At 38.7% G+C, this 11,254-nt stretch overlaps 1 protein-coding gene across 1 annotated transcript in view; it reads left to right on the forward strand.

The window, feature by feature from the left end:
- Window positions 1–9,783, forward strand: part of MAL (mal, T cell differentiation protein (MAL blood group)) — a gene marked incomplete at its 5' end in the record, with an annotated part of 43,043 nt that extends 33,260 nt beyond the window's left edge. Inside the window, 3 exons of the mRNA XM_081320387.1 lie at window positions 519–686; window positions 3,185–3,310; window positions 9,703–9,783. Of these exons, the coding sequence (XP_081176513.1) occupies window positions 519–686; window positions 3,185–3,310; window positions 9,703–9,777 (369 nt within the window). The 3' untranslated portion in view covers window positions 9,778–9,783. The remainder of the gene's footprint in view (window positions 1–518; window positions 687–3,184; window positions 3,311–9,702) is intronic.
- Window positions 9,784–11,254: the final 1,471 nt, after the last annotated feature.

The following is an 11,254-nucleotide window of genomic DNA, read 5'->3' on the forward strand; positions in this document are numbered from 1 at the left end:
ATCAGAAAGACAAAATTTTCACTCCATTCAAAAGAGTGACATTGAGGTAGACACTCTCAGTGTTTGATTATAAGGATAAAGCAGGATGGTGGAAATCTTGTACACCACAGTACTCTTGGAGGATGTATGGAGATAAACGAATTTTTAAAAAATTAATGCCATTTTTCTAAATCTGTTTAAGACTTGTAAAGGCAACATGTCTGGATTTCTACAACTTGTTTAACCACAAGCTACCCAGTCTATTTTAACATAGTCTAGCATAGGGGTCACCAACTCCCAGTCCGTGGACTGGCACCAGTTTGCAGCATGCCAGAAAGCAGGCTGCACAAACAAGCAAAGCTCCATCCTCAGGATGCAAGCAGTATTCAAAACCACACTCCCTCTGGTCCATGGAACAACCTTTCTCCCTGGCACCAGTCCCTGGTGCCAAAAAGGTTGGGGACCTCTGGTTTAGCACACTGTGAAAATCTAGCCATGTTAATTTATTACTGATAAACTATTTTTATATTTTCTTGTAGGTCTTTGGTGGCCTGGTCTGGATTCTTGTGGCTTCTACCAAAGTTGTTGATCATATGGGTCAAGGCTGGGTGATGTTTGTCTCAGTGTTTTGCTTTGTAATTTCTACACTTCTTTTCCTCTTATATTTATGTGGAGCTCACGGTGGAAAAAGTTCTTGGGTTGCTTTGGTAAGTCACTTCAAAGAGACTAATACTGCATATGTTAACTCTTACCTCTTTCCATATTGCCAGATCTTACAACAATGCATTATATCCTTCTTCACTCCTGAGTTTAACTCACATGATGCAGATAAATTGGTGAGCTATACAAAAGGAAGATGCATCCTCAAAGTATTGAAGCAAATGGCTTCAAATGATGTCAGTGTAGTAATTTTTGTTTCCTTATCAGAATGTTCCAGAAATCCTAACATTGGAGCTCGTGGATGTGTCCAGCTCATTCACCCTTATAAGTTCCATTCCCTTCATCAGTTTTCATTCATGTATCATATGCAAGATTCATACCATCAAATGATAAATTACCATACTTACTATTATTTATTTAACAAATTTTCAGTCCCAAATTATACACCTAAGGAAAACTTAGATTTATAACCCTGAATTTTCTTCTTAGTTAAGAATAATTAAAATAACAGACAATATAAAGCAATTTTTCCTTAGGTGCATAATTAAGAAATGATAACTAGTAATCTTTTTTTTATTGAGATGTAGGTCTGTGGGAAGATGTTAGCAATTGTGGTTCTTGGCTAGAGAGAACATTGAGTCAAAAGCTATATTAATGAACTGAATCAAACTAGCCCTTTTTCTTCTCTCTACTTACAATACATATCAGAACAATATGATAGCCTCTGTACAATTTTCAGTAAGTCCAAATCTGGACATCATTACAGTTTATTTCCAGTTTGGAAATGAGATGTTGTGACACACTGTTTTCATTGATCTCTGGAATATTATCTTCAGATTCTAGTCTTCTACAATGCCTCCATACCTCAGAATTAATGGTTGAACTACTCATCTCTGCAACTCTTATGTCCTCCTAGTCATTCTATGCCCATGTTTGATCCAATGATTTGGGATGGAAAAGGTCTTCCTGCTCATTCTGGAATGACTTCATTCATTAGTTATGTCTGCAAATGGATCAATCATTCTAGCATGACATTTTGATTAAGCTGACCATTAATCATGATCCTCTTTTATTCTAGCCCTTCAGTTTTTCTGAAACCTTCCTAAAATTTTGTGTGCAAACCAAAACTCAGGATGGAGTCTAATCAATGCAGATTCTACTGTTCGTGATTTAGAAACTGTATTTCTATTGATGTAGACCAGATTTTCATTTGTTTGCAGCCACATCATACTATTGATCTGCATAATTTGTAATCAAGTACTATTTCAATATATTCTCAAATATCACTGTGAAGAAATTGATTTTAGAATAGAATAGAATAGAATAGAATAGAATAGAATAGAATAGAATAGAATAGAATAGAATAGAATAGAATAGAATAGAATAGAATTGGAATATTTGCCATATTTGCTTCTTTTATTTGTCTTCTATTTTTCCCCTCACCCAGTGGAATTGTTTGATTGCTATTATGCTTTTAGTATTTCTTTTTTAGGCATTCCTATCCATCTGGAACTTCTTTTTCATTAATTTTTCCTGCCATGAAATCTTACTCATTGTTGCTCAGGGTTTCTTTTTCTAAAGACCAAGAGACACATTTCATTTCGGTCAAAATCAAGAATTCCAACGTCAGACGGTTGGTAGCTTTTCCTGTTCTTTCTGCTACTTCCACTTCCTCAAGCAAATATTCCCTGTTGGTTAGTATTAAATCAAGCATAACTGATCCTCTTTTGCCTTCCTTCACCCACTGAAAAATACAATGACAGCAAGATAAGTCATGAATTTTCTTCAATGTACAGGCAGCAAAACTCAATAATGTTATAATTTTTAAAATCATCGTTCAATAAGTTTTGTTACTACATTTTTCATTTTTAACTTGTATAGGATTTAACTCTTGAAGTCCTCATAATCAAGCTCACCATGCTTTGGCCACTTGTACCACTACATACTAAAACCAACCTTGTGCCAGCAGTCCATCAATGAAATAATTCAGATAGCAGCTCAGAAAACAAATTTCTTCTATTGTCACCATTTGCATAGTGAATTATTCAGCCACAGCATTCTTCTTAGCATTTTTCTGAGATAATAATGATGATGATGATGATGATGATGATAATGATGATGATGATGATGATGGTGGTGGTGGTGGTGGAAGGGACCTTGGAGGTCATCTAGTCCAACCCCCTGCTCAGGCAGGAAACCTTATCCGTTTTGGACAAATGACTGTCCAGTCTCCTCTTAAGTTGAGTTCAAGCTGATTCAGTATGGCTTATAGATGAACAGAAGGCAACAACTTGAGAACATTGCATAAGCAAAAGGAGGCTGGGGTATTGATGTGCCATGCTTGGCACAAATAGGAAAAGTAATTACAGATGTTACAGCATTTTATAAATGGTCATTGTTGAAAAGGAATGCAAACTGAGCTATCTGCTCATATTAGGTGCTTATAGTGGCACAAGGGTGACAGGGGAATGTTGGTGGCTGTCCTATAAATAGCAAAATTTGCAGAGTTCTTAAGACTTGTTTTTCTGGTGTCTTTTTCCCCTAGGATGCTTTCTACCAGGTAATTGCATCACTTTTCTATTTGAGTGCAGCAGTTTTGCAAGCCTACATTACAATAGGCATGAAGATTGTGGGTGAATTCAAGAACTACCAAATAGATATAGCAGCTGTGGTGAGTATATAACCTTCAACTAGAATTGAAATGATTCATTAATTAGGCCAGTCTTCTTCAATCTGCTGCTTTCCATATGCACTGGGAAACAGAAAGAGAACTGGGTTTAATTTACAAATTAAGATGAACTGGATTTTTTTTAGGGTACAATTTTTTTGATTAATTTTGTAGCAATTTCTTATTTTATTATTAAAATATAAAAATGTCAGAGACAATTACTGTCTTAAAGTAACATCTTGCCAGTTTCTCATATATTTGGGTGCTGCTTCAGAGCTATTTTTTACCTTTATATGCAAATTCAGCTAATGGAGTAACAGATATAAGGCTATTTCTGATTGGATGACAGCTCTGCTTGCAATGAAGACTTTTGTTAAAAACGTGTTTTATAATGGGTGAGGCTATTTGTGTGTTTATTTGTGTGTTTATCCCAATAGTATCTGCTTACCTACAGTTTTTTTTCATGGATAATTACCGGTAGTTCTCAGGGTTGAATCTGGAATTTTCTGAAACCAGAATGTGCTGTGCCTCTGAATTATGGTTCTCCTCAAATGATAGGCATATATAGTCATAAAAGAAATTGACATTACGGACATTAGTGATTTAAGAACTGCTCATTCTTTGGCTGTGATTTGAAGTTTATTGCAAATATATAACACCCTTTGGCATGGTTTGGAAGTAATTGGGGCTTAATTCAAGATCCCAAACAAACTGTCTATGTATATCATGTATTGAGTTCGTCCTCATCTCTGGGTGACTCTATAGAGAAAAAGAGTGTATAGATAATATATATATATATATATATATATATATATATATATATATATATATATATATATATATATATATGTAGGAGCAACGTTTCGACGGAATCCCATCCGTCATCATCAGGCTGGTGGCTTTCGTCATCTTCAGGCTGGTGTCTTTGGCTTCGTGCTTGTGTGAGCAAAGCGTGATCAGAGCTGCCGTCTCTCTATAAATATTGGTGAGGGTGTGTGGAGTGTTGGCTTTCTTGCTGTAAGCGGGTTGGTTGGCTGTGTAGTTACATGTTGATTGGTTGATGGGCTTATTGTTTGTGGATTAGTCGGCTGTTTTGTAACATCCTGTGTGCCTGAGGTGTTGGCTGTGTGCCCATTAGTCTTTTGTGCTGTAACGACCTGGATAATGGGCTGTGTGATGACATCCTGAGCTCTAGTGTAGTGATATCCTGAGTTCTGTGCTGCAACATCCTGGGTGGTTGGCTGTGTTGTGACATCCTGAGCTTTAGCACTGTAACCTCCTGAGTTCTGTGATATAATGTCCTGAGCAGAAGGCTGTGGTGTAACATCCCGGGCTTTGGTTTGGCTTTGAGTTTGTGGTCTGGCCTTGTGTTCATGGCATGTGTCAGTTTGCTTTGTGTGGGGTCGTGGGGGGTGCAGCAGCTGGAGATGCCGCCGTGGTTTGGCTTCTGGATGGTGGTTGCATTTCGTCTATGGGGTGGGTTTTGGTTTGAGTCTGGTGAGGATGATTGGTGGTGGTGTCCTGTGTTGCTGTGGGTCTGGTGTCGGTTTTCATGGCTGGAACTCTATTGTTGACTAGGGCTAGTTTCCAGATGTCTGGTAGGTGGGAGGTATCATCACATTTATTCATGTTGTGGGGGTGTTTCTCTATTTCGATGGCTTCCATAATTATTCTCTTGTTGTAGTGTTCAGTTTTGGAGATTAATTTTGTTCCTTCAAAGTCAATTTCATGTCCTGTTGCTTTAAGGTGCTGGAAAAGGGAGGAAGTTTTTTCCTCTTTTCTGACTGCGTTCTTGTGTTCTGCAATGCGTGCATTTATTCTCTTATTAGTTTGTCCAATGTATGTGGCTGGGCAGATTTTGCATGGTATTTCATAGACTCCTTGGTTTTCAAGCTGGATCTTGTCTTTGGGGTTTCTTAAGATGTTGGCTATTTTTTGGTCGGTGCCGAAGGCTGTCTTGATATTTATAGAGAGATGGCAGCTCCAATCACGCTTTGCTCACACAAGCACAAAGCCGAAGACACCAGCCTGAAGAAGATGAGTGAGACCTCGTCGAAACGTCACCAAGACACTATCAAACTTACACGGGAAAAGACCTGAATACGCAAAGACCTATATACCTGTACCCGTGAAAATCTACAAAAACATATATAAAACGTAAAAAAGTAAAAAACGTAAAAAACCCCATATATATATATGAGCTGTCCGGTGTGACTACTGCCTGTTCGATGGCCTTCAAGATAGGCTGAAACAGGAAATAAAGATTTGCCCCATGTTTGGGGCCTAGCAAGGTAATTTAAATAGTTAACAAGTATTTGACACATATCTTCCCTTGCAGAAGCTAACAAAGCGAGAGAGATCCTGTGGCTCAAGAGGTAAAAACAACTGCCTAATGTGCAATCAGCCCAGGTTCGAATCTCAGAAGGGTATGGCTGACTGATGAAAACTAATAAGTTTGAAATGCATTTCAGTCTCCCTTAATTCTTTGTTAGTAATTTACATATATATATATATATATATATATATATATATATATATATATATATATATATATATATATATATATATATAGAGAGAGAGAGAGAGAGAGAGAGAGAGAGAGAGAGAGTGTGTGTTAGGATGCTGAGCTTGTCGATCGGAAGGTCGGCAGTTTGGCAGGTCGAATCCTGAGTGCCATGTAACAGAGTGAGCGCCTGTTACTCATCCCAGCTTTTGCCAACCTAGCAGTTCAAAAGTATGTAAATAGGGACCACTACGGTGGGAAGGTAACAGCGTTCCGTGTGCCTTTGGCATTTAGTCATGCTGGCCACATGACCACGGAGACGTCCTCGGACAAGCGCTGGCTCTTCAGCTTTGAAACGGAGATGAGCACCAGCCCCTAGAGTCGGAAACGACTAGCACGCATGTGTGCAGGAACCTTTGCATATATATATATATATTCTTTATTAGCAATTTGAATAATTTGCACAAATAATGAGCTGTCATAGTTGACTATATCCTGTGGATAAGCCTTGAGACAGGCCAAAGCAGGAATGAAAGAGTTAATTAGCAAGGTACATTCAAAAAGCCTTGACAAATACCTGAGATTGTTGTTTTAACTTCCTGGCTCAGGAAGTTAAAACAACTGCCTAATATATAATCAGCCCAGGTTTGAATCAGCCTAAGGCCTTGCAAGGTATTCTAAAATACTTAACAAATATCTCCCTTGCCTCTCAGCTAACAAAGCGAGAAAGAGCCTGTGGCATAGAGGTTAAACAACTGCCTAATGTGCAATCGGCCCAGGTTCGAATCTCAGAAGGGTATGGCTGACTGATGAGAACAAATGAGTTTGAAATGGCCATATCAGCCTCCCTCTAATTCTTTGTTAGCAATCCAAAAAAAATAATTACACAAATAATGAGTTGTCACAGTTGTGACTACAGCTTGTTGACGGCCTTAGGTTAGGCTGATACAGGCAATAAGATTTGGCCCGTATTTGGGCCTTGCAAGGTATTCTAAAATACTCAACAAATACTTAACACATATCTCCCTTGCCTCTCAGCTAACAAAGCGAGAAAGAGCCTGTGGCCTAGAGGTTAAACAACTGCCTAATGTGCAATTGGCCCAGGTTCGAATCTCAGAAGGGTATGGCTGACTGATGAGAACAAATGAGTTTGAAATGGCCATATCAGTCTCCCTCTAATTCTTTGTTAGCAATCCAAAAAAATTTTTACACACACACACACACACACACACACACACACACACACACACACACACAGAGTCTTGAGTGTTTTTTGATACACAAATCTTTTGCCTGTATCAGCCCAATCTAGGGCCATCCACAGGCAGCAGTTGCTACTGTGACATCATTTTGTGTGCTAAATTTTTAGATTGCTAACGAAGAGTTAAAGTCCCCCTTTAACACTTTGTTAGCAATCCAAAAATTTAGCACATATATATAAAATATATAAATTTGAATTGTCAACAAAGAGTTAAAGGGAGACTGATACAGCTATTTTAAGCTTTTTGGCTCTCATAAGCTAGCCATACCCTTCTGAGATTTGAACCTGGGTTGCTTGCACATTAGGCAGCTGTATTAACCTCTAGGCCACAGGCTCTTCTCACTTTGCTAGCTGTGTCAGGGAGGGAGGAGACTCGGGGAGGAGATATATAACAAGTGTTTTTTTCTGAGGCACCCAGTCTACCCAAATACGGGAAGAAAGCTTAAGCCTGTATCATATATATTACATATGTTAGGAATTGCAGTTTCTAAATCTTAGAATGTTATATAGAGGAACACATGAGGCTGAACATAACTTATTACAGTAATAATAGATATGACTTCTTACATTTTTCGTTAATAAATAAATAAGAATCAGAATTAGTTTCCTGTGAGGAATTAACATTGAGGTGAAGGGTCGTGACTAGGTGTGTGGGGGGTTGAAGACAGATCTTTATTGCTGTGCATTGCCTTTGTCTCAGCTCTTTGATGCTGATTAACTCATGTTACTTTCAGGAACCACCACTTTGGCCTTGATAATAAATTCTGCTTATGTAGGGATTGTGGCACCTCTAACATATTCATTCAATTGAACATGTTTAGAGAGTCCACTCTTGTATAACCTGAAATTCCTCATCTAAATTATACCAGTGAGAACCCCAATTAATACAGATTCTAAAGTTTCTTTGTAAGATACTCAGCTGAGTATACGATTATTCACATTTATTTCATTAATATAGTATAAACATTTGCCCTGTGGCAAATCTCATAAAATCCCCAAAGTGTGGCCAGCTAAAACTAAACAAAGTTCTATTCATTTCAGTGAGATAGTCATACCTACTTAGTTCTGCTTTTCAGGTTATTGGATGCTGCAATAGATTTAGGAACTCGCCAGCCCTGTGTCAGACATAAGACCCCTGGTGATGATATAGCTTTGTGACCAGTGGTTAGCTATTGCGATACAGCTTATTATATTATGAGTTAATTATTAAAGTTAGACCTTCACTAAGATCTCCAGACAGTTTATCCTCTGGGTCTCCTTTAATTTTATTCTTACAAAAGCAAGTCTATGAGTAGAAGATCAGCCAGAAAGACAAGCACTGATTAGCTATTGATCCTCAGGGGTGTCAAACTCAATTTCATTGAGGGCCGCATCAGCATTGCCGTTGCCCTCAAGGGGCCGGGTGGGTATGGCCAGGGTGGGCGTGGCCTACTGGGTGGGCATGGCCAGCTCTTCATCATTTGCATCAAGGGTGCCTATGGGGGCCTGGGTAGGAGTGGGACAGATCTGAGGGTGTCTGGCAGAAGGAGGGTCTCTGGGCCAGGGCCAAGGCAGTGGGGGCCGTTCCCTCACTGTTTCCAGGATAGCTTCGCGGGCCACATGAAACCACTTCGCGGGCCGGATCTGGCCCCCGGGCCTTGTGTTTGACATGTCTGCTCTATGAACTCCCAAACACACCAATGTGTCCTTGAGCCTAGGATATGATTGTGGAAGGTATTCAAATAGTCTCGATAAATTTGGGGAACATTTTAACCTGGAATCAGAGATATTGGGAGATGGAGAGTCTGGTAGTGTAGAAGTGCTCTTAAACTTTAAGTGTTAATAATATTTAGTATTACAATCTTAGAGTACATCTGCAAAGCAACATGGATACAGTGGATATATATGTACAATTTACACAAACATTAGAAGAGCAGATCCTCATAGTTAGAAGCAATTGTTAATACTCTGCAATAGTAATACCATCCAATTGCGGTGGATCGGCTGATAGTTATGCTGTGATCATGTGTGTATATATAAAATCAGCATACAATTAATGTGCCTATGATCCCAAAAGCTGATTGTACTAAAGTAAGAAGAGAGACGCGGTGGCTCAGTGGGTTAGGATGCTGAACTTGTCGATCAAAAGGTCGGCAGTTTGGCGGGTCAAATCCTGAGTGCCATGTAGCAGAGTGAGCGCCTGTTACTCGTCCCAGCTTCTGCCAACCTAGCAGTTCGAAAGCACGTAAAAATGCAAGTAGAAAAATAGGGACCACTCTGGTGGGAAGGTAACAGCATTCCGTGCGCCTTTGGCGTCTAGTCATGCCAGCCACATGACCACGGAGACGTCCTTGGACAAGCGCTGGCTCTTCGGCTTTGAAACGGAGATGAGCACCGGCCCCTAGAGTCGGAAACGACTAGCACGCATGTGCGGGGGAACCTTTACCTTTACCTTTAAGAAGAGAGAAGGGGCTAAACAGAAAATGTTTTTATGCTGGGACAGAAGATTAATAGCAAAGACAAGAAAAAATGATGCACTGTAAGGCTGCTGTTCTGCAAAAAGGTCAGGAAAAGCCAGGAGAAAATTAGAAAATGACTGCCAGAGCACATAACTGTGACTGCCAAGCTAAATCCTCTTCTCTTCTCTTCTAGGTTTTTGCATATGCAGTCACACTGACTTATGTCATCCATATGGTGTTCTCTCTGCTGAGATGGAAATCTTCTTAAACCCCATGTTCTATGGATTTTACAGACATATGTGTGTGTGTGTTTTTTGTAAAGAACTTTCTTTAGAAATCTTATATAAAAATAATGTACTTTATTACATGTTAACAGTAAATTTATTAATATTTACTCCTAATCTTTGACCCCCGGATTACAAGTCTTTGTTAGAAGATAGTGAAGGAAACTCAGTATATCTACCTTAAAATATATTTGTATTACAATGCCTTTTATGTAAATGGACAATAAATTGTAATTTACAGTTATGTAAATTGTACAATAAAAAGCTTCAAGTTCAACTTTTAGATGGAGGAGGGTTTTTTTTCATTTTCTTCAATGAAGTAATCTACCAACATGAATAATGATGTGGCCAAGTTTGTTGACATCATTAAATTAGATTGATGATGTTATCTAGTTGGGTAATGAAACATTTGCCAGCAAACCATCAGTCTCAGAGAGAACCAAGAATTTCACACTCGACCCTGAGCTATAAATATTCTCTTCTACTTGGAATACTACATTACTTTGAGTGATTAAAATGATTTCAAATACTTCAAAAAGGATTGGGAAAGGTAGCGATGCATGTCTGTGTAAGGAAAAATCATTATTCTAGGCAAAGCATAAATTAGGTAGTAAATATCTAATTTTTTAAAATTGTAACTTCACTTGGTGGTCCGAACTGATAATGACTGGTCTAAAAAGGATGTAATGATGGAGTACTTGATGGAAATTATGTACACCAACTAATTCTATGTTAGGAATTGTTATAGGTAAAAACAAAAACAAAAGAAAAATAAAGCTGCCAGTGAAAGAAAGGAAAAATACAGGAAGATTTTTGTGGGTGCATTTGTCATTAGAATTTAGGATGAAATATTCCAGGGTAGGCTGAACACATGGAGATTTAGGGCAGAGAAAAAGAGGTACAAAAGAGGGAGGGAGGGAGGGAGGAACGCGAACAGGTGATGACCAACCCTGGAGCCTGTTCAGCCAGATTGTTTCCTCATGGTTCCATCTACAGGGAAATTATTAGCAATGACTTTCGGGGAAAATCTTAGAAATTGTTCTTTTTAAAAAAACACATCACAAAAAAATTCCTTTTAAAAAAATTCCTGATGATAACTCACCTTAGTGTTTGGTGAAGGTTGTTAAGGACAAAATAAATCAGCGAATCAGTTGTTCAGTGAGAACATAGAAAAACTTTCCACCAACTGTAGAATATACATTCCATCACACAACTATAAAGGCTCAGAATAGGAGCAGGTTACCTAAGGGAATACTCCTTTATTTTGAATTGAAATGTCCAGAACTAGATGAATTGCAAGGTAGGGAAGATTTGCTGAGGTGTTTTGACTAAGCATCAACATTATCCTGGAGAAGTCCTGGAGACTGAATAAATTGCTCAATGACTACAGGAATACAAATGTCCCTATTTTCAACCAAGAGGAAACAGAATGAGAATGTTAAACCAGCCAGTCTGACATTG

Source organism: Vipera berus (assembly GCF_964194415.1).
Source record: "Vipera berus genome assembly, chromosome: 1".
In the NCBI taxonomy this organism is placed as follows: domain Eukaryota; kingdom Metazoa; phylum Chordata; class Lepidosauria; order Squamata; family Viperidae; genus Vipera; species Vipera berus.